The 22,800-nt window shown below is 51.8% G+C and overlaps 4 protein-coding genes across 4 annotated transcripts; 1 reads left to right on the top strand and 3 right to left on the bottom strand.

Moving 5' to 3' along the window:
* Positions 1-145: 145 nt before the first annotated feature.
* N7443_003151 (type I polyketide synthase) lies at positions 146-8,218 on the bottom strand (the record flags this gene model as incomplete). The annotated part of the gene is made up of 6 exons (XM_056883207.1): positions 146-982; positions 1,048-7,279; positions 7,338-7,671; positions 7,724-7,781; positions 7,863-7,949; positions 8,021-8,218. 6 exons carry the CDS (start codon positions 8,216-8,218, stop codon positions 146-148), a joined length of 7,746 nt encoding a protein of 2,581 aa, XP_056745048.1.
* Positions 8,219-9,613: 1,395 nt separating this feature from the next.
* Positions 9,614-11,663, bottom strand: N7443_003150 (uncharacterized protein; the record flags this gene model as incomplete). The annotated part of the gene is made up of 7 exons (XM_056883206.1): positions 9,614-9,951; positions 10,021-10,388; positions 10,442-10,798; positions 10,849-11,055; positions 11,111-11,234; positions 11,303-11,436; positions 11,500-11,663. 7 exons carry the CDS (start codon positions 11,661-11,663, stop codon positions 9,614-9,616), a joined length of 1,692 nt encoding a protein of 563 aa, XP_056745047.1.
* A 1,403-nt stretch (positions 11,664-13,066) lies between these two features.
* On the top strand, positions 13,067-14,147 carry N7443_003149 (uncharacterized protein; the record flags this gene model as incomplete). Its single annotated transcript, XM_056883205.1, has 2 exons — positions 13,067-13,418; positions 13,474-14,147. The coding sequence occupies 2 exons, from the start codon at positions 13,067-13,069 to the stop codon at positions 14,145-14,147; spliced, it is 1,026 nt and encodes a 341-aa protein (XP_056745046.1).
* A 189-nt stretch (positions 14,148-14,336) lies between these two features.
* Positions 14,337-22,469, bottom strand: N7443_003148 (putative polyketide synthase; the record flags this gene model as incomplete). The annotated part of the gene is made up of 1 exon (XM_056883204.1): positions 14,337-22,469. The coding sequence occupies one exon, from the start codon at positions 22,467-22,469 to the stop codon at positions 14,337-14,339; it is 8,133 nt and encodes a 2,710-aa protein (XP_056745045.1).
* Between the last annotated feature and the right edge of the window lie 331 nt (positions 22,470-22,800).

Raw genomic sequence — 22,800 nt, 5'->3', positions numbered from 1 at the left:
ATGAAATGACCAATTGTGAATGGCTCTTGATAATATTTGAAAGATGGGCAAATTCTAGATATCGCAGACTCCCACTTGACACAAACGCCAATACCATAGAACTAAAGAGCAGAACTTAAAACAAAGAAAGAGAAAGAAGCTTGTATCAAGCCTTGAACTTGTCCCACTTGACATGCGAGCTCTTAGCAGCAACATCAGCGGCAAGCGCAGCCAAAGAGGCACTCTGCATAATACCAAAGATCGACACCTCAGCACCAGCATGCTGCTGCAACATATTGCGCAGCTCAACGGCAACAAGTGAGTCGATACCAAAGTGAGAAGGCTTCTTTGTCAGATCAATTTCAGAAACAGGGATCATGAAGATATCAGACAATTTCTCGGCAATAGAAACACCGACCAGGTCAACTACTTCTTCAGGCGAAGACGCGCTAGCAAGACGACTGGCCAATGAACCTGAGCCATCACCAGCGCCAGCATTCTTCTGACCACCCTCCGCAGGCTGCAAAGCAATGTACCGAGCGTCACGTCCTAGCGGGGAATCGCCATCGCGTTTCCAGTGGGGTCCAGGGCCAGAGTGTAAACCGATGACGGCCTGGGAATCGTATGGAGCCAGAATGGCACTACCAAGAATAGCCAGGACCTGCTCCTCGTTGACTGGAATGTGACCAATTCTCTGAAGGCGGGCAAGCACACCCGCGGTCTCTTGAGCCACACCGATACCCTTGACAGCGCCAAGATCGATGGCCACGGCTGGCAGGCCTTGTGCAACGCGCCAGCGGGCAAGTGCATCCTGATAGGATCCAGCTGCAGCGTAGTTTGTTTGACTGGCGTTACCGGCCACACCGACGATGGATGAAAGAATCACGAAGAAGTCGAGAGAGTTGGCGCGGTCGAAAGACTTGTGCAGGTTCCATGTTCCTTGTACCTTTGGCTGGACGGCGGCTTGCCATTGGGCCAGCGTCATCTGTTCGTAAAGGGTGTCCTGATATGAATAATTAGCAGCTGACCACTTTGTTCGAAGTAGGGCCCCTCAAAGTATTGACTCACCTGTAGAACCATGGCTGCTTGGATAACACCACGAATGGGCGGTAGACCACTCTCCTCGCACGAGCGCAATCCGCGAGTTAGATCGGCCTGGTCAGAGACGTTGCAACTAACAGCCTGGACAATAGAACCAGTCTGTCGAAGCTCATTAAGGAAAGCTATGTTCTTGCCATTTCCAGCACTGCGCGACATGAAAATGAGGTTTTTAGCTCCGCGAGCCATCATCCAGTGAGCGATGGATCGGCCAATACCGCCAAGGCCACCAACGATGAGGTAGGACGCCTCAGATGAGAACTTGGCGGTTGGAGTACGTGGAAGAACTGGGACCATATCCTGCGGGCCGATTGCAAGCACGACCTTGCCCATGTGTTTTCCGGTCTGGAGTAGACGGAATGCTTTGGCAAAGTCGCCCATTGGGAACGCGGTGATCGGATGCACTGGGGCGATGATCTTATCTGTGAGCAGCTCGGTGAGTTTGTTTAGCACGCGATGGACCTCGAGAGGGCTATGGTTCATCGACGCGAGGAGGTAGAAGGCCGAGAAAGAGACTTGGCGAGTGAAGGGGCGCATCTCGAGTTGGCTGTTGATCTCCAAGTCTCGTTTGCCGATTTCGATGAAGTAACCGAATGGCGCCAGAACATTGAAACTTTCCTGGAGAAGAGGTCCTGCAAGTGAGTTGAGGACGGCATCGACTCCACGGCCGTTGGTGGCGGCTAGGACACCGGCAGCGAAGCTTGTGTCTCGACTGCTGAAGATGTGGTCATCTGAGATGCCGTACTGGGACATGACCAACTCGCGCTTGTCAGGTGTTCCAACGGTGGCATAGATCTCAAGACCCAGGTGCTTGGCGATCATGATAGCTGCCTGTCCAACACCACCGGCGGCGGCGTGGATGAGGACAGTCTGACCCTTGCGCATACGAGCCATATCGATAAGACCGATATAAGCGGTACAGAAAATGACTGGCAGCGAAGCGGCATCCTCGAAGCTGAGATCTTCCGGCATGTGGGCGACACTCGTCCACTCGACGTGAAGGCGGCTACCAAAGGGCCCGCGCAGGAGACAGAAGACCTTGTCACCAACAGAGTATCCTTGTTCAGCAGCTTCCGTGCCAACTCGCTTGACAATACCGGAACACTCGAGACCCATGATGCGCTCGTTGAGTTGACCCATAGCGACCATCACATCACGGAAGTTGACACCATATGCACGAGGCTCCACCTCGATGAGATGCGGTGCAAGATCGGCTCCTGCATCAATGGCAGACATTGCTGGGTCATCATCGAACGCGATAGTATCCATCAAACCTGGCATACCAACGTGCATGCTTAGAGGACGGTCAGGCTGGAAGAATGGCTGAATAACAGCAGCAGATGTACCCTGATCAGCGACATCATCAGGTGAGACCTTCTTGCTGCGAGATATATCCTTGAAAAGACGTGGAATCAAAATATTATCATCGCGCAAGGCATACTCGAACTCTCCAGGCTGAGACTCGCTAACAACGGAGGTCGTGGTGCTGAATGCCTTGTTCAAAACTTTCACAATTGCGGGGACACTCTTCGTAGACCAAAGGGCATCATTGGGGTCCAAGTCAAGAGTGATGAAGAGCTTGGTGAGATATTCGTTCCGCAGAGATCGAAGGAAACCCTGAGCGAGCGCTAGGTCCGGGTTACGACACTCAACCGCAGCGCCTCGGGTCACCCACAGAAGGCCCTTGGAGATGGTTGCCATTGCCTTTATTCCAGCCATGGTGGTATCATCAAGGTTCCGGAGGAGAGGCTTGTCGATCTCGCCAACGAAAATACAAACCTTGCCTGCGAAGGACGTAGCTGAGGCCGACTCAACGACATGGACGGCGGGCAGAGAGCCAGAGAAAGACCCCGCCTGAGATATAGCTCGCTGCAAGGACGCGAGCCATGTCGATTCCAGTGAAGGTCCAGTCTTGCTGCTGGTCACGAGAACAATCTCGCCCGATGAAGGCAGCTGAGGAAGAGCGGGCAGAGGTACAGTTGACAACATGGTGCTTGTAGTATACAGATCATCACTCGAACAGTCACGGATCTCAATATCGACCCCGCTGAACCCTGCTTCTTGAAGTGAGTCACTCCAGTATGTCACACTTGAAGAAGCATGGCTAGTAAACAACCCAAAAACAAAATGCTTTTCAAGACTTTCCTGTGTGTTTTCAATGATAAGGAGCTTCGAGCCCGGTTTCATGAGGCTCTTTGCGTTAGACAAAGAAGCTGAAACCGAAGTTGTTGACGACAGAGATTGAGTCGCGATAACGACATCGTAAGACTCAAGCTCAAAGTCCTGCATAGACGGATCCTGTTCGATATCAAGGCTGTCGAAAGAAAGAATGTCATTCCAAGCGGCGAATTCTCCACGGGCGGCCACCTCAAAGTCCTCATCACAAGAGACACTAGTGATGTGATACGACTCAGCAAGAGGACCACCAGTCTCCGTAGTCCCAAGTGCTTGAAGCATCGCGAGTGTAAATGCCCCGGCAGTAGCCCCTATCTCAAGGATGCGAGCCTTGGGGTTCTTGTGCACGATCTGTCGGAGCAAGTCGGCTGCCTGCGACACAGATTGGGATTGAGCGTATTCTTCATACTTCTCTAGCAAGCCATCCTCCTTTATCAGCTCGAATAGTGTCTTGTCACCAAGAAGAGCCGCTAAGAGGTTCTGACCTAGGCGGCAGACAATCTCGCCTGGCACACCGGACTGCGCAGCTAGATGTGTGCGAAGCTCTCGTTCAGCCTTCGAGTCTAGTAGCCATGAAGCACTTCCAGCGCCCAGTTTGCCTTCTTTGGCCTTGAGCACTTGCTCCTGCATCCATTCGTAGAACTTAGCCTGATCTGGGCCAAGCTGCGTCACTTCATCTGCTGGAATGACAGCGAGTGCCTCTTGGATGTAATAGAGGCAAACACGACGGATATCCGTGATGGCACGCGTCTCATTAGCACCAAGCGAGTGGGTAAGTTTGGCAGTTTGGAAGCCGATACTGGCATCGGGAGCCCATTGAATCTTGGTGCAAAGCTGCTTCTCCCATGGCTTGTCATCGCCGCTGCTTGCGCTGCGCCCCAGAGACGAGAGAACCAGTTTCTTGATCTCGAGCACGGGCTTGGCACCTTCCGCGGCATCCTTGTCAACCATTGTAATGTCAGTTTCGATTCCTTGGGCATCGGCACGGTGCAGAATGGTGTCCGCAATGAAGGCGTGACCGAATTGATTGCTGATTTTGCTAGAGATCCAAAGCCGGTCAATTGACTGGAAAACTCTGGGACTATCCTGGCGTGACTCGGTACCGGGCAGAGCAGTAAAAGTTGCCTGAGCTGCGGAATCGAGGAAAGCAGGATGCACGACATGGTCGTAGGGAAGCTCCTTAGCTACTGAGGTATCCGGAATCACAACCTCGCTGATAGATCGCATTTCCTTGCCCGATTGGATGATACTCTTGATATTTCTGAAAGTTGGGCCATACTGCAGACCATGGGTTGTCAGGACATTCCACATGTCGTTAGGGTCGATGCGCTTGGCGTAGCCTGCGGTTGGGTCCAGCGGCTTCTTATTCTTGTCCAGGCCGAGACCAATGGCCTTTTCAGGGTCACCAAATTCAACCAAGATCAGCCCATGAACGTGGCGTGTCCACTCGTTATCCGCAGTCACAGAGAGGACTTCAAACTGCTTCCAACCCCGGACACCGATCGCCTTGTCACTGACAGGGCGCAGAACAGTCTGGATCTCAAGTCCGTCTGCGGTATCTGGGATGACAAGAGCTTGCAGGACATCAATGTCTCTGATGTGATAACCAGCAATCTCGCGCGGGGTCTCTTCCGTCAAGGCAAGCTGCTCTCGAACTGCTTCGATAGCAAGGGACAAGAAACCACAGCCAGGGTACAGCATGTTCGATTGAATTGAGTGGTCGCGAACCCATGGTGCCTCAAGTGGTCGCAAAATGTGGCGCCAAGATGGCTCATCGAGATTTGTGCCGGGAATCAACTGGCCAAGCAGGTGGTGAGGAGGTCGCGATCTCTCACGCAATGCTTTGTTGACACGAGGCTCAATCCAGTGCTTGGTAGAGTGGTTCCAAGGGTATGGGGGTAGGTTCGTGAGAACGCGAACTTCAGATTCCCGACCACGGGGGAAGTTAATAGCCTCCATGTTGACAGGGTATCCCTCACGCATCAGATCAGCAGCAAGAGCTTGAAGACTCTCCATAGCGTTGGTGTGCCGAACAAGACAGCCGTAATAAGGCAACTTGATACCCTCAAAGTCGGGCAGTCCAAGAATTTCTTTAATAGGACCACCGAGAGCCGTGTGAGGACCAATCTCAACCACGACGTCAACACTAGAAGAAGGGGTACCGTCCTCAGAGCCCAATCCACCCAGAACCATCTCGGTAAAGGCATCAACGAATTGAACAGGCTGCAACAAACTTCCAACCCAGTGATCTGCGTCGGCGATTGTCTCGGCGTTGCTCATACGGTATCCAGTAACTGGAGACCCATAGACCACGGAGTCCATGCGGTTCACAGGCTTGGTGGAATTATCAGCCATCATGTTCAATGCCGTTCTATAATCCTCGGCTATTGGCGACATGTGGTGAGAGTGGTAAGCAGTCTCAACGCGCAGTCGTCGACCAAAGACTCCATCTTTCTGAAGCATGGCTTCAAGCTCCAACACTGCGGGAAGGTCACCAGCAACAGTGGTGCTGGACGGACTGTTAACACAAGCAACGACAGCCTTGCCGCCACAAGTGAGCGTCTTCAGATAGCCTTCCGACTCTTGTCGACCAAGTCCGACAGCGATCATGCCGCCCTTGGCTGTGGAGCGCTGGGTCAGATCAGCAGCCAGCTTGCTACGGAAGTATGCGATTCCCATAGCTCGGCGCAAACTGATGGCACCGACTGCATAAGCCGCACCAATTTCTCCACTGGAGTGACTGGTCACGGCCGATGGCTTGATGCCCCATGAATCCAATAGACGAACCAACGCGATCTGAACGGCAACACAGATGGGGATACTGAATGCAGTTCCATTGACTCGTGTTGTCTCAGCGTCACGGTGGAGCTCCTCCATCAAGGACCAATCTGCTCCGAGTTCCTGAAGGATAGAGTCTGCTTCCGTGATGGAGCCTCCGAATACGGGATAAGTTGTGATCAGCTCCCTACCCATGGCATACCATTGAGCACCCTGTCCAGTGAAGACCATGGCGATCTGTGGCTGGCGATCAGCAATTTTAGAAGCTCGGAAACTGCGTGATTCGAGAGCTGTGACAGCGGCCCCGATCCCTTGGTTGATGGGAACGGGGTAAGCCGCGAGCCAGGGAAACATGGTGCGGCGTTGTCCAAGTGTGTATGAAAGCTTCTGTAGGAAGAGCTTCGCGTCTTCATTACTCAGGCCATTTTGCTCTTCTTCGAGGAAAGCTTTCAAGTTAGAGACCATTGTTTTGGTAGTCTGCTCGTCCTTTCCGCTTAAAATGACGAGATTTGTCTCATAGCTTGCAGAAGGCAACCCGTCGACATTTTTGCTAGAACCGTTGGTGATACCATTGGTCTTGGTGCTTTTCAGGGTCTCGAGCCAATATTCTCCATCCTCCATGATGACATGGGAGTTACTTCCTCCGTAGCCGAAGTTGTTGACCGACGCACGGCGAACACAGCCAGGCAGAGAAGGCCACTGTTCAAACTCCCTAGCCACCTTGATGCCCCATTCTTCCAAAGAGAGTTTCGGGTTCGGCTTCTCGAAATTGACGGATGGAGGAAGCATGCCATGCTCCATGGCCAGCGTAACTTTGATGATACTAGCCAATCCACTCGTGGCCTCGGCGTGACCAATATTCGTCTTGACAGAGCCGATGCGTAGGGGCTCACCAGACTTGAATTTTTTTCCCTGGAAAACCGCTGCGATCGCGCCAACCTCAATCGGATCTCCGGTCGGTGTGCCGGTTCCGTGCGCCTCGAAATACTGGGTGCCCTGGGGGTCAATGCCAGCCCTGGCGTAGCACTCGCGCATGAGATTGCGCTGCGCTTCCTGGCTCGGAGATGTAATAGTTTCGGTCTTTCCATCTTGGTTCAATAGGGTCTCGCGAATCACTGCGCGAATGGGATCGCCCGCTGCAACCGCATCTCGCAGTCGCTTGATCACAATCGTAGCAACACCTTCACCACGGCCATAGCCGTTTGCCCGTGAGTCAAAGGCGAAACACCTTCCGTCTGGGGATAGGAATCTGTACACCAAAAATGTTAGTATTTTGAACCGTTGTGTCTCCTGCTGTATGAGCTTACCCGATGGATCCCATGGCCTTGAAGTTATCCGGGTTGATCAGTACATTCGTTCCACCCACTACACTCATGTCACTCTCTCCATTGCGAAGACTCTGGACAGCCTGGTGCAGAGCCACTAGGGCCGTGGAGCAGCCTGTATCAATAGTCATACTGGCTCCACGGAAGTCGAAGAAATGAGATATCCGGTTGGAAGCCATCGCGGTACCGGAGCCAGCTAGGAAGAATCGAGGAAGGTTGTCCTCATCGCGGACCAATGAGTCTCTGTAGTCATGAACGAATGTGCCAGCAAAAACCGATGTGTTAGTTCCCGCGACTTGCGAGAGAGGAAGACCAGCTGTCCGATGACATTAGCGTGAACCATGGTGACCGCAGAAGGCATCACCCACCATTCTCCAATGCTTCGTAGACAGACTCAAGTTGGAGTCGGAACTGGGGATCGAGTGTCTTTCATCGTTAAGTTAGCCTTCGCTCGTTATGGAGTACTTTTGAAATAGTCTCAAGGTTCACAAAACAGGAGAATCTTACCGACGCAGTTTCAGCAGAATAGTTGAAAAAGGCTGCATCAAACAGACCGACATCCTCTTTCATGAAATGAGCACCCTTAACGTGCATCTACAATCGGAGTATCAGCACCAATTTCACACGATATGTATATTTGGTTGTCAGTTCGGGGCGTTACTCACTGTGCTCAACTTTTCATGGTTGGGATGGTAAGCGCCTTTGGCATTGAAGCGAGAAGCCGGCATCTCACTCCAGGCACTCTTTCCCTCGGCCATCAACTTCCATAAGCCTGAGGGGTTAGCTGCATCCCCCGCAAACTTACATCCCAGGCCGACGATGGCGATGGGCTCACTTGCCCAAGCTGACCCGGTGCTTCCCATGGTTGTGTGGAGGGGCGGAGAGATGTTTCTGTTTGAAAAAGGACAAACGGCCAAGGGGGTATCCAGCAAGTCTAGATGGTCAGAAGCACTGGGGTTGTCTATAAGTATCTATAATGGGAGAAGATGATCGGAAATGGCTGGTGAAGGTGGCTTCTCAGCCGTTTAATTGGTAAAGCCTTGTCCTTGCCACGCCGGAAATAGAGAGCTCTAGAGAGCAGCCTGGAACACATAAGACCGACATTAGGCCTATCTGGAGGGACTTTTCGGCGGATTTCCTAGAGGGTGAGATTTGCTCGTATGTTTGCGTAGTTGAAAGACGCCAAAAGTCAAAAACCACGGTCGGACTAAAGTCGCGTGTCGCCGGATGCACTTGGAGAAAGAAAGTCCGACGAAGTATCAACTTCAATGCTTTTGTTTTTCGCGGGCATTCTTTACATCAAATAATTCTTCTCATTTTATGAGGGTAGTTCCCGTAATTGTACTCCCTTCTTTGGCTCTTTTGGCAAATTCTCCCATCAAAGTCAATCCCAAAAGCACTACAGGGTCATCGTTTATACCGAGCTTCCGTTCGGGGGCCAGCAAGGAAATACAAGTCGCGACCTTGATAAATTTTAGATTGTGTGCATACTGCCGGAGACAAATTGAAAAATCTCGTTGCTGTTTATCGAAACGTAGGGAGCTCCCTGAGAGCTCCGTAACTTACGGTTCCTGCTGCTTAGCTGAGTCAAGTTAATGCGAATGTGCTCAGCTTCAACAATACACTTCCTGGTATTTCAAGTCTCAACGAGAAATGCATGTTCCATCTCAGTGAACTTTTTAAGTATGAGCAATTGAAATTAGTTTCTTTTCTACTCGTGTGTTTAAGTTATAGTTAGATGAGCAGATGGCAGGGCCGGTCGATGTCCAGCTATGATATTTGATAACCAAGGGCACAGAGGGCGAGTCTTTTATAGCCAAGATCCATTGTGCGATACTGGAAAAAACAACAACGCATTGTTCCAGCCCCGACGTATCTATATGCTTGCTTTGAAGTTGAAACTCAATTGAACATTTCTTTCGAGCTTGTAGGCAATCCGCGGGACCACCGTGAATGCTGTGGAGATCACCACCGCTCAGCAAATCTATCCAGAAATTTTTGTTTCACCTATCAGGTTTTTTATCCAAGAAATGGCTGTGGATCTTGTGATATAAAATACTGTCCTGCGGCTGATATTTTCTCCTGAAAAGAATCAGGGTGGTTCGACCAAGTGGAAATTTCAATAGGAGAGAACTACATAGGACCTCATGAGCATAGATCAGGCTGAGCTTTGCAATGGAAGAGAAGAAATGTTCGGGAAAATACGGCTCATGGCAGATGCAGCTAGAATATCGTTCTTCAAAATGTGTCCACTTTAGCTACCCCGAGAATAAACCTGAATGCCGATCGGCCGCAAGCTGGCGTCTGCCTGGCTTCAACAGTAGCAGAGCTGCCGGTACTGAAGCCGCAGCGAATCCGATCATAACTCTCAGCTGAGTGGTGAAACTGTCCGCAAGAACACCCTTAACATCTTCTTGTAGATTAGGAGATAGAGAATTTATCGCTTTCACATTTTCAAGGAATAAGTGCAGTTCGTGCCTTGTCAAAATTCCGTGTAAATGATGCGCCAAACGGCCATTGAAAATGTTCGATGCAATGGCGAGCCCAACAGCGCCGCCAAGGAAGCGGAACTGAACCACTGCACCAGTGGCAATCGCTATATTGGAACCACGTTAGTCCACTGAAGTCTCATGTGAAGATTGAAGGTTATTAAAATGACACATACCGAGGTCTCTGTCCTCAACTATGTATGGTATGGATAGAACAAGAATTCCCATCGTCAATCCGAGCCCTGCGCCGGCAATGACACCATAGACGATATCCGTGGCCTGGAAGCCCTTCTCAGTGGCGATCGTTGATAGAAGCCCAACACCCACAGTGTGGATTGTACAGCCCACAAGCAGAGAATAAACGAACGGTATACGCCCCTTCGAACTTGCAAGATTTATAGCAACCGCAGCGACGGCGGCAACAGCAGAATATCCAATCAGATATATACCGGAATCAAGAGGCGACTTGCCCAAGAGGAGCTGGGCTTGCTGTGGAACGTATACGAGGACGACGTTGAATGGCGCACCGATAACAAATGAGCAACTGTAAAGGTCAGAATGAATCACTATGCAGAATCGATATTTATGTGGACACACAGTAGAATGCCCATCCATGGACGCTCAAAAAGCCAACGTTTGGGGAAGATCGGATCTTTGCCGGGCATGTCCGAAATATAGCACTCCCAGGAGAAGAAGGCAATCCAGGCAACAGCAGTGAGAACAATGAGGGTGATTGCAGCTCCCGAGTCCCATGGAAATGCCAGATTTGCTTCGTTTAAGACAGTGACAAGCAAGAACGACCCAACCATCGCCAGCAATGATCCCACAAGGTCGAGGTTGGCGAATGAGCGATAAGATGCTTTCGTTCGGAAAGAGGGAGTGTGTTGGTCAAGGCCGAAGTGTGTAGGCATCGCAAATGTGATTGCAACAATTGCGATGAAGCATAATGGAGCACTTTGTGGTATTAGCAGATGTGTCACCTTGGAAGTTAAGAGGTCACATACTTGATCAAGAAAACCCATCTCCAGGCGGATGCTTGTGCTAGGGCACCTCCAATTATTGGGCCCAGCAAAGATGCCAGAGCCAGGCAGAGTGACATGAGACCGCTGTAGATTGGGAGTTTTGTTTTGGGGGCTATCTCGTAGACGCAGAGTATCGCCAATGCATAAGCACCGGCGCCTCCTATTCCTTGGAGCGCTCGTAAAATTATTCTATACCGCACCGCTTAGCTTTCAGAAACACAGGAAGAGAGAGATGGGAACTTACAGTTGATTCACTGTTTGGGCACATCCACAGCCTATCGAAAAACCGAGCAAAATAACAAGGGCAGCTAGTGTCGTGTGCTTTCTCCCGATGATATCGCTGACTTTTGTCCATATCGCCATAGACCCTAGAAAAAGGACAAGTCAACCAAGTCTTACGCGAGTCAGACACTGAAGGATCACATGGTGATCATACCTGTGTATGTGGCCAAGTATCCAGTAATAATCCAACTTCTCTTCTCGAACCCCTCCAGGCTGTCGGTAATACTGGTCAGAGACGAGCTCACAATCGTTACGTCGAGATTGGAGAGAAAGAATCCAATCAAAAGTCTGTCGATTCACCAGTAAGTCCTCGTCATACAATATCCCCAAGGCACTCAACATCGCACATACCCTATAGTGGTAAGAACCAGCCTCCATCCCGCGAGATAAACAATCTCATTGCCAGGCGAAGACGGCCTTTGCCCCGACCCCTTTTCATTGTTGTCCCTCCCGATCCTGGCATCGGTTCCTCCCTTCCTCGAAATCGGCTCTGCGAACTTTATATGGCTAGACATGGTAATCGGACCTATCGATGATCCTGGGTGCTTTAGGTGTAGGTGGTGACGAAGTTGGCGGCCATTGCTGCAATCGAAGTCAAAAATTTCGAATGCGACCACTAACTACGTAGGACAAGGCCCCGCGTATATTTACCCCAGGGGGTGTCAAGTGGAACGCGTGCAACGCGCGATGACAGAATGTGGAATAGAAGGGTGATCTTTGTCGATCATTGAACTTTGCACTTAGATTGCATGGCTTGGCGTGGGTTTGTACGGGGGCTAGAGCTTTTTTAGGCACTTTGCGACTCGAAATTGGAATTTGAGCCTCTTTTGATGTTTCAAAGGGGTTCTAGTTGGGCCTGGTCTTGATGTATTGATTGTGTATAGCTTGATTTGAAAAAGGGGCAAGCCATCATTCTTGCAACGGAGAGCCGAGAGCTACCACAGGTGTTCGACTTAAGGGCTCAATTTTGTTCATGGCATGACTTTGTTTTTCCTTGTTTCAGGGGTATCTACCCCTAGAATCAGAACCAAAGCTTAAGCTTGTTTTTCAACGTCAAGTAAGGGATTTGCATTGACACTAGCCATGTTTGGGAACTTGTTGTCATGTGCCTCAACCCGGAGAAGTATTTAACCTAGGTCATTATCCACCGGGGTTTCATTAACGCAGCAGAGGCGTCAAATAGCAAGCAAACCGGTTCACTGATTAGTGGGAGCGTTCGATAGCCCGGGCACTAGTCGATGGATCTGTGTAGCTATCCTAATGCGGTTAGCGTCACCTATCTTGGTTAGATTGAAGATATCTGAGCTGCAGGTCAATGGAGAAAGCAAATCTTATTCTGTCAGGGAAAAGGCGCTGGTTTCTAATGGACATTTGCATGAATCGGATGGTGATCTAAGGCACCATTCCTACGACGTGTTCCTCAACCTCCAGAAGGCTCTGCACAGACTCAATGACGTAAGGGGTTCGTGGACCTCTGCATCGTGCGCATGGATCTGCTGCACGTTGCTTGTTGTTTCAAGACACCCCCTGTAAACGTTGCAAGGCTTTGTCCGCATAATGTGGCCACAGTGGGGACCTATAAGTGTACGCCCAGCCTTTTCTTCCAGCCGATAGTGGTCGGATCCCAAGTTTACCAGACCTCTAAGCGGACACACTTGATAAAAAGAGATTGGAAGCGAGGACGACCCATAAAAGGATGCACTGACCTCTATAACTTGGTAGAAACGAACGGTTTACCGGTATTCGGGGCATTTATCCCGCCGTAGTTACGAGATGCGGTTAGTAGCGACGGGATTCAGCCAATCCCGTTACACTGCCGGAGGCGAAATTCAACCCCCGCAAAGTATGAGAGCGCGGCGTATAAGAATCATCTAACGAACCACAAACTATTTCGAACCCATAGTGTCACGCACACACGATGGTATCTTTATCTGACGTCCAGGCGTCCAATGCGCAAATCACCGCCGCACTTCCACCAGGACTAGTCGCGGTCTTCGTCGGGGCAACGAATGGCATTGGAGAGTACTCACTGAAAGAGTTCGCGCGACACGCGCAAAGCCCTCGTGTTTATTTCGTCGGTCGCTCGCAAGAGGCAGGAGACCGCATCGCGAAGGAATGCCGAGAGTTGAGTCCCGGCGGCGAGTTCATCTTCATCAAGGCGGATGTTAGCCTATTGAAATCTGTCGACGAAGTCTGTCGGGAAATCAGCAGGAAAGAGAAGACTATCAACCTTCTGTTTTTGACTTGTGGGTCGGCTCTTGCTCATGTTGGTTAGTACTTCACTCGCCCATCAGCGCAAGATTTGAGAACTAATACTGGCCGTAGATACAAGCGAAGGTCTCCACATCTTCATGGCACTGGCATACTATGCCCGCGCCCGCTTCATCGTCAACCTGCTACCACTGATTCGTTCGGCCGAGAATCTCCGGCGAGTAGTGACAGTATTGGCAGCAGGAAACGAAGGCCCAATCTTCAAAGACGATTTCCAATCCCGCAATATCCCGTTCAGAAACGTGCGCGGACACAATGTCTCCATGACCGACTTCATGCTTGAGCACATCGCACAAAGTGCGCCCGAAGTTAGCTTCGTGCATGATTACCCGGGCCCTGTCAAGTCGGGCTTTGGAAGGGAGACCAACAGTATTCTGATGCGCGTCGCAATCACAATTTTCAAGATCGTTGGGCCCCTCGTTTATATTCCGACCAAGGAGTCCGGGGAGAGGCATTTATTCTTCGCTACTAGTGCCCGTTACCCACCACGGGGTGTGGAGAATGGAGCAACCGGGGTACCTGTTTCTGATGATGTTTCTGTGGCAGGGGGCACGAATGGAGAGCAGGGAAGTGGTGTGTATGCGATTCACTGGGATGGAGAAAGTGCTGGCCAGAAAGCACTAGACATTCTGTCGGAAATGCGCGATGCGGGTATGGTTGAGCAAGTTTGGAAACATACTATGGACGAGTTCAAGCGGGTAACTGGGTCGGAGACTCTGCATATGTGAACGAAGACGCGTGATACGTTCCATTTTGTGCAGAATCATGGCATGTAATAAGTCGGGGTTGGCACGGAATACGAGGTAATAGTTTGAGAACGGAGGACTCAGACAAAATTCAAACTTATATCGCATATCACTATATTCAGGATAATAAACAATCTAGTCAACAGCAAAGACAAACTCCGGTATATAAAATCAGTAAAGGAAACCCATCTCCTTCCAAGCTTTCACATATTTCTCAGCAGCAGCCGGAGTCACAGGCCCCAAAGCAGCCATAGTCTTCGAATGCTCTTGAGTCTTCGTAGTATCCAGGATCAATCCACCACAAGACATGCGCTCATAATCAGCATCCAAGAAATGTACAAGACGGATGGCTGGATTCTCCGATTCCTGCAGAGGCGAGCGTGTAATGCGTCGGAGCCAATGACGATAGGGAATCATACCACTGGGCTCGATCCCAAGTGCCTTCGCCAGAACAGGAGACATTTCCTTCCAAGGCTGTCCAACAGGATTGTCGATGTGATAGACGGGGTAGGGGTTGGGCGCAATAGACTCAGTGCCGATATACAGCAACTCGCTCATAGAATTAGCAGCTGCGTCGACAGGCACCCACTGCATGGTTCCGTTCAGGTCGGGCCATGCACCGAGTGACTGGGCTGACTTTACCATGAACGCAAAGTGCTCTTGGGGGTTCCAGACACCACTAGTGGTTGATCCGGCGATTTGTCCTGGGCGGACAACCATGGGTCTGAAGAGAGTTGGGTATCTGTGAAGTGTCTCATCCAGCATGCGCTCACAGACCCACTTGCCCTCGCAGTAGCCGGTGGGAAGAACTGCAGAGATAGAGACTCGTTCTTCGGGAATGTGTCCTTGGCCTGCATGCCCAACAACACCGATCGAAGTGACCAGTTGGAATCCAATGCGGCGAGTCTCATCGCCAGATCTCGTGCTGCGGCATGCTGCGGCACGGGCAAGGTCCAATAGATTGCGCATGGTCTGGAACTGGGGAATGAAGCCGGGCAACGGGCGCGTGCCGCTCATGGGCCAGGCATTGTGCACGAGGTGGGTGACGTTCTGGACAAGCCACTCGTACTCAGCGGCTTCGACGCCAAGTTGAGGCTGAGCGGTGTCCGTTTCAAGAATGCGCAACTTCGAGCTGGCAGTTGGAGAGAGCGTGATGCCGCGCTTGGAAAAGGCCTCGGCTTGTCGTGTCTCAATTGGGGTGGTGCTGCGTCGGTTGACGCACACAACCGTCTGTACGTCGGGATGTTCGGCAAATGCAGCGACCAAATGCGAGCCCAGGCTTCCAGTTGCACCGGTGACTAGGACGACGGCATCTTTCAAACTCTCGGCCTCCTTACCTTGCTTCTTGGTATCAGCTTCAACTAGGGCGGGTGTTGCCCATCCAGCGACATGCTCCGAGATATATTTCTCTGCTTCGGCTTCCCGCGTAGCCAGATCCCTAGTCGGCTGAGCAGGGGGCTCAGGGCGCAAGGCAGGAATAGGAAGACGCTCCAAAGCAGGACCACTAGCCAAAGCAACGACCACTCTCTGGATGTTGTTCTCGGGCAGATGGCCATCTGTCCAATCGACATGACCAAAGCCAGCTGTGTGGAGATCACGCTCCCAATTCTCGGTGGAGACGACTGCGTGGGTACGACCGTCGTCAAACATCCACCATCCTTCGAACAGACCAAAGATCAAATTGCAAAGCGGCATATCCTCAGTTTGTTCAAGCATCATGAGCAGTCCATCAGGGCGCAGGGTCTTGCGCACGTTCTTGGCCGATTCGATCAGATTGTGTGTCGCGTGGACAGCATTGCTGGCGACGATAATGTGCTGACCACAGATCTCATCGGCTGGAGTCTTTTCAATATCATGGACTGCGAACTTCATGAATGGGTATTGTTTTCCCAGCGTTCGCCGTGCTGCTGCGACCATAGATCCGGAAAGATCGGTGAAGGTATACTCAACGGGGATGTTCAAGGAGGCCAAGAGAGGCACCAAAATTTGTGTCGTACCACCGGTGCCAGCACCCATCTCCAGAATCTTTAGCGTTCCTTCCGCACCGGTTGCCTTGATCTTGTTTCCAAGGCTGACCAGCAGATCACCCATCATGTCTCCAAGCATAGAGGCAAACGGGTTGTGACGATAATGTCCTGCCATCAATTCGCGACCCTCTGCCGAGCCGAAAAGGACCTGGATGCCGTCTGTTTCTCCTTTGAGAATCTGGGCCAGAGGCTTGCCAGCATGGAAGATAAGCTTAGCGGTGACAGCCCAGTTCGGAATTGTCGTTTTCAGTTCTTCCAAGATAGCTTCGCTTGACTTTGAGGGCGCTGCAACAGCGGTTCGTGTGATCTCACCACTGAAAGGATCGACATCGATCAGGCGGGCGTCCTTCTCCAGGAAGCTGTAAAGCCACTCGACCAAACGATTGTATTCCTGCTGGAAGGGAATAGGCTTAAGAACATCACCCTTGGAAGCCGAACGCAGAGGGCAGCCTAGCTGTTCAAAGGCCTCGACCATCAAAGCCACACAAAGTCGACTGGTAGCTCCAATAATGACACGGTCGAGATTGTCGACCTTAAGGTCTACGAGCCGCTGATCGGTACTCATCTTGATATCGCGAAAGCACTCCAAGAGATCAGCAGATGATAATTCTAGAGTCTTCTTAGCAGGGACGGGCTTGACCATAACAAAGCCGGTATCTGAGCCAGAAGCAGGGGTATCACCCTCATCGCCGCTCGACCAGTCGCCGGCTTCATCGGATGACTCGCTGTCCTCATCATCGCTACTCATATCGCCAGTCGGTGCAGCATTGCCACCGCCAGCTCCAAGCACAACAGCGGAGATAACTTCGACAAGCTGGCGCACACTGGCGGCCTGCAGTAAGGCATCCTGGTCCATTTCTTGCTTGAACATAGTTTGGGCTTCACGAGCAAGCTCCATGCCCATGAGGGAGTCGATACCAATGTCGGCAACTTCGGTGTCAAGAGAAATCTCGCTGGCATCCATACCAGCGACGGTTGCAACCAAATTAATGACCTCGCCATTGATATCTCGCCCAGAGCTTGTGGACTTCTTAACCTTCTTCTCCTTCTTTTTCTTGGATTTCTGCTTGGAGCCTCCTGCGACATCAGCGACAACATCACGCTGTTGAGAAGACAATCCAGGAGTAAAGATTCCAACAGCATTGTTTGCCGACGGGCTGGGGGTAGAAGTCGCGGCCACTGCAGCTGTTGTCGTCCTCAAGACCGACTTGTCTTTCGTGAGCTTGGTGAGCATCCTACTCATAGATGCCTTCGAGATACGCGAGTAATGAATACCCAGCATCACCTCCGCAAGCTCACCTGTGGCAGCATCGAAAACGAAAACATCGCTGAGATAATCAGTCTCTGACTGGCGAGTATTGCGACCATAGACATGCCAGTTCTCCTGCGACCGAGCTGTGCTGATAACGCGACGAGGCGACCGCATCGTTAAATCGATACCAGTGGCAATATACATATCTCCAGGGGCAGTATCAGTCATACAATTGACCCACATGCCTCCAACTTGACTGAAGCTGTCATCAAGCAGTGTGTCGATCATAGTCTTGCCGCTATACCGACCCACAACACGGCCCGCACACTCATCCGCACGACCCACCACTGAGCGCACCCCGCGATACATCTCGGCATAATCGCAGAACTCGCTGAAAGTGCGGTAGACATTGCGGCCTTGAAGCACCTCGACGGCCTCGTCATCGCCAGCTGCAGCGAGAATTTCCAAAGCTCGGGAGTGTGGGAAGAGACGTTCGAAACGTGCGAAGTCGCCCGCGTAAGACGCGTCGGTTGGGGAAAGAATGCGAATCCGACCCTGCACGTAACTCTGCCCATCGTCGTTGGAGGTGGTGGATGTGCTTGAGATACTCCACTCCCATTGAGTTAGGTCACCTTCAGCAGACTTGAAGTCCAAAGAGACGGTACGTGATGGGTCAACACATAGTGGTGAGTGATTAATCATGTCAGAAATGATGGGCAGGAAACCTTCGTCCGTCCATTCTGGATGAAGGCTGTATAAGGCTTCAACCATAATGTCGACTTGCAGTGTGCCTGGACAGATAGGGGCTGTCTGAGCGATGATGTGACCAGAGACGAACTTATTGTATTCCTCAGAGCCTGTGTTGATACGGAAGCGGGGGCGAACAGAAGCGCGCTTGCTGCTCTTCTTGCTCTTGCTTTTTTCATCGTCGAGGTAGCCCATGAATGACCACAGACCAAGGCTTTTCTCCTCGACACCGGCTCCTTGGGCCGGTGCGGCGACGGGAGCCAAACGAGCCGCGGCTTCTTGAACGGCCTCGACTGGAGAACGGAGCCCAAGCCAGTGACGTGACTTTTCGAACTGATATGGTGGTAGCACAATAGCGGCGTACTCATTTGTTTGGGATGCTTGGTGCGGCCAGAATGAGACTCGCAATCCCTGTTTCCAGAGAGAGACAGTCGCGTCTGTCAAACCATCCAGGCCGTTGCAGTTGGTGATTTTCACTGCTTGGAAGCCATGGGAGCTGCCTGATGGCAGGGCGCGGCTCGCCATGACAGTAATGCCAGATGCGGAACCTGCCTCTAGGAAGATCGCCGAAGGGTTCTCCTCAGCAAGGCGCTGAACAGCTTGACAGAAGAACACCGGCTTGCGCATATGATCAGCGACATACATCGGTGTTAAATCACTACCAGATCGGGTCTCAGTTGCAAGCTCAAGTGGAATTGAAGGCTTGTTGAACGTGAGATCCTTGCCAATCTCCTTCAATTGGTCGACCAGCGGATCGACGAGAGACGAATGGAAAGCATTTGTGACATTCAACCTCTTGCTCTTGATTGCGGAGAACCTAGGGTCCTTTGTGATGGCCTCAGCGACCGCATCTACGGCCTTGGTGGGGCCTGCCAGAGTGAAGCTTCGCACTCCATTGTAACAGGCGATATCAGCAGGCGCCACGTCGGGATAGCTTTCCTTGAGATGGTGAGCAGCGGCGGTGACTAGCTCCTTAGCGAGAGCGGCATCCGCCTCGACAGCCATCATGGCACCCTTGTCTGCGCCCCAGACCTCCCGGATCAGTTGCGCACGACCGGCAACCATCCGGATGGCATCTTGGAGGCTAAGAACACCTGAAATGCAGAGTGCAACCAACTCTCCAAAGCTGTGACCTACAACGGCTGAGATCTTTCCAAAGAGACCACAATCGATCCAGGACCTGGCGGACGAGTACTGCATGGCGAAGAGCATTGTCTGCACGCGGACGGGGTTCTCCTCAGGGGTGTTGGAGAAAATACCCGGAAGAATGCTTTCAAGGCCCAGGGATTGGATAACAGAATCGCACTCGTCAATGTGGTGTCTCAGGATAGCCGCGGTGTCATATAGAGTCCTATCCAGGCCGACGAAAGTGGAAACCTGACCACCGAAGCAGAGGATGACAGGACGTTCCACCTTAGTTGGCTCAATAGACACAGATGGCTTGCTAGAGTCTTCAGCGATTTGCGAAAGTGTCTCCTGTAGCTCCTTGACAGAGCTAGAGCTGAATGTAAGGCTCTGGCCAAGGGACGGGTTGACAATTCGATCAACATTGAAAGAGATATCAGCGAGAGTGACTGGTTCGGGTTGACGCTGGAGATAGGCGGCCAGCTTACCAGCATACCTACGGATGCTTCCAGCGTCGAGACCAGAGATTGAGAAGGGTAGTCGCGCATTAATGCCTCTGATCGATGCAGTTGACAATCCAATGCTGTGGTACTGGGACTGAGTGATAACCATGGCAGCATTCGAACCGCAAGCGCCATAGTTGTTGATAAGAGCCTTTTTGCTGGTGCTGTCACTCCAAGGGCGAAGAGAAGTAACCACTTCCAACATGTCATCCGGCGAGGCCTTGATGCCGGGATTCATCTTTGAGAAGCTGGCCTGCGGCGGAATGAAGTTCTGGTTCATCATCATCAAGACCTTGATCAGAGAAACTGCACCAGAAGCACCCTCGGCGTGTCCAACATGGCCCTTGACGGATCCAATTGGCAAAGGTGTGGAACGTATTCCAGGTCCGCCCACTGCATTCTTGATACTGTCATATTCAGCCGGGTCACCGACTGGTGTTCCTGTCCCATGGGCTTCGACGAGGGAGATGTCGCTGGGCGCGACCTTCGATTCTTTGATGACATCCTTGAACAGATCTGTGAGAGAGAGCGAGTTCGGCACAAACATGGGCGTGCAGTTCTGGTTTTGATAAACAGCAGTGCTGGCAATGCAACCCAGAATGGGGTTTCCGTCGGCAATTGCATCCGACATCCGCTTCAGGAAGACACAGGCAATTCCTTCAGCTCGACAGAATCCATCTGCCTGCGAGTCAAATGGCTTACACTGGCCAGTGGGGCTCAAGAAGCTAGCTGCAGCAAGGTTCTGGAACCAAAGCGGGTTGGTGAAAATAGAAACTCCACTGGCCAGGGCAGCGTCGCACTCGCCAGTCAGCAGGTTGCGGCAGGCCATATGAACGGCCACAGCCGATGATGAACATGCGGTGTCAATCACGATCGCAGGGCCTGTCCAGCCGAACCAGTGAGCAACCCTGCCAGCAAGGAAACTTTGCAGATTTCCTGTAGCTGTGAAGGCATTGGGGCTATAGCATGCAACATTGTGTTCATAGTCGACTGCGGGGGAGCCGACAAAAACTCCGACATGGCCCTTCTTCCCGGACTTCTCTTCTCTCCGAGGGCTCCGAGATTTCTCGGTGAAGTAGCCTGACTGTTCGACTGCCTGGTACGCTGCTTGAAGGAGAAGTCTCTGCTGTGGATCCGTCGAGGCGGACTCGCGGGGGCTACGCTTGAAGAACTTGTGATCGAAGGCGTCTGGGTCACGCATCCAGTTGCCGTAGTACTGACGAGACGCATCCTTGTCGCCCTCGCGGAAGACCGTGTCAAATGCGATACGATCCGGGGTAATCAGCTCGTGCTGTGACTCGCCCGTCTTCAAAACCTCAGCAAACTCTGAGAGATCATCTGCGCCAGCTACTTTGATCGACATTCCCACCACGGCAATGTCGTTGCTATTGTAAGCCACATGGTTGTTTGGCTGCTGTGGTGCCGGGATGCTTGCTGTTGGCACCTTGTCCCCTGCTGATAGTTGTACTCGTGCTTCCACAGGAAGATCTGCGAAGTGGTTGAGCCGGGGTCCCAGGGGGCGCACAAAGGTTGGAGGAGCACAACGATCGGGGCCAAATGTGATAACATGAGCTGCGGTGTCGGTGTCAAGAACCGCTGTTTTGACCGACGCAAATGTACCATACCAATCGCACTGCTCCATGAAGACTGTACGACAGGCGATCTCATGCATGGGAACAGCGCTAGCATCGACCGGCTTCCCATCTCCTTTATTGGTGTATGTGGGCATAGCCAAACGGGAAGCATCGGGAAGCTGTAGACCAGGCGTATCTCGGAGGAAGCTCAGCACAGCCTCCGCCTTCTCCTTGGTATCAGGCTTCGGGCTATGGATATTGCCTCGAAGGCCAACTTCGGCAGTTGTGATACCAGCTGCACGCAGTTGTCGAACGAGTCGGGGCGCAGCACGCTCCGTAGTTGTGACCGTTCCGCGTGCATCGTCATAGAATACGGAGATATAGGCTTCGGGGAAAAGCCCATCAACCACGCGTTCCATGTCCTGCTTCTGTGCATCCGTGCGCCAGGCCGCAGCGAAGGACTTGGAGGGACCCAGTCCCTGTTTCTTGCTCCATTCGTCCTGGGCATCAATCAAAGCACCGCCGATCATGGCGACGCGCACAGCCACTGAGCCATACTCGTCAACTTCTTTTGCGGTTTTCGCACTGGCAATGGCGAATGCAGCATCGAGTCCCATACAGAATCCCAATGTCGATGTCTTCTTCTCGGCTACCCGCTGTGCATGTACGTCGGTACCTGCGGGGGATTTGTTTGCCCGCCGCTGCAGCTCGAGATATTGGCGGTATTGAGTCAGTTGTGTCAGGATGACCAGTGGGGACAGAACCATGCTAGGGAGATCTTCGAGCTCCCGCATGAGATCGGCGCTCTGGTCCGCACCGTTCCGGAGCCAGACCTCGAGATCTGCCAGAAGTACATTTCCCCGAGTGCCGATGGACTCAGTGATGTCGGGAACTGACTTGGACAGGGCATCCCAGTAGCCCGGCAGGCCTGCCAGGGTAGTCAAGATCCATTCTCGGGACGATCGGTCTGCAAGTGTGGTTTTGATTTCGTCCAATGAATCCTTGGTCAACTTCTCGATCTGGGATCCGAATAAAAGGATCGTCGTTTCCTTGTTGGACTCGAGTATTTTGCTCATTGTGTCGAAAGCAGGTGGCACTCCCTAAGGTATTGCAGTTTGAGTGCCCTTGGTCGAATATGATGTAAGAGGATAGGTATGTCGGGCTCCTTAGGATTTCATGAGCCTTGCAATTTGAGCGACTGAATATTCAATGACGAGAGACGAGACTAACTGGGTATTAAGGTATCACCAGATAACAACTTAATCTGACACCTACTCTAGATACTCTTCGGACGTTGAAGGTTTTCGTTCTTTACGCCGGTATAATTTGCATAGGTATGTCCTCCAGTGATAGTCCATCATGATGCCGGAGATACTCAGTGCTCCCCTTTATTGCAAGGAATATAGT

Source organism: Penicillium atrosanguineum (genome assembly GCF_028827265.1).
Source record: "Penicillium atrosanguineum strain IBT 20685 chromosome Unknown utg000002l_segment0_segment0, whole genome shotgun sequence".
Taxonomy (NCBI): domain Eukaryota; kingdom Fungi; phylum Ascomycota; class Eurotiomycetes; order Eurotiales; family Aspergillaceae; genus Penicillium; species Penicillium atrosanguineum.
Note: the sequence above shows the minus strand (reverse complement) of the source record. Positions and strands in the feature narration are given on the sequence as shown.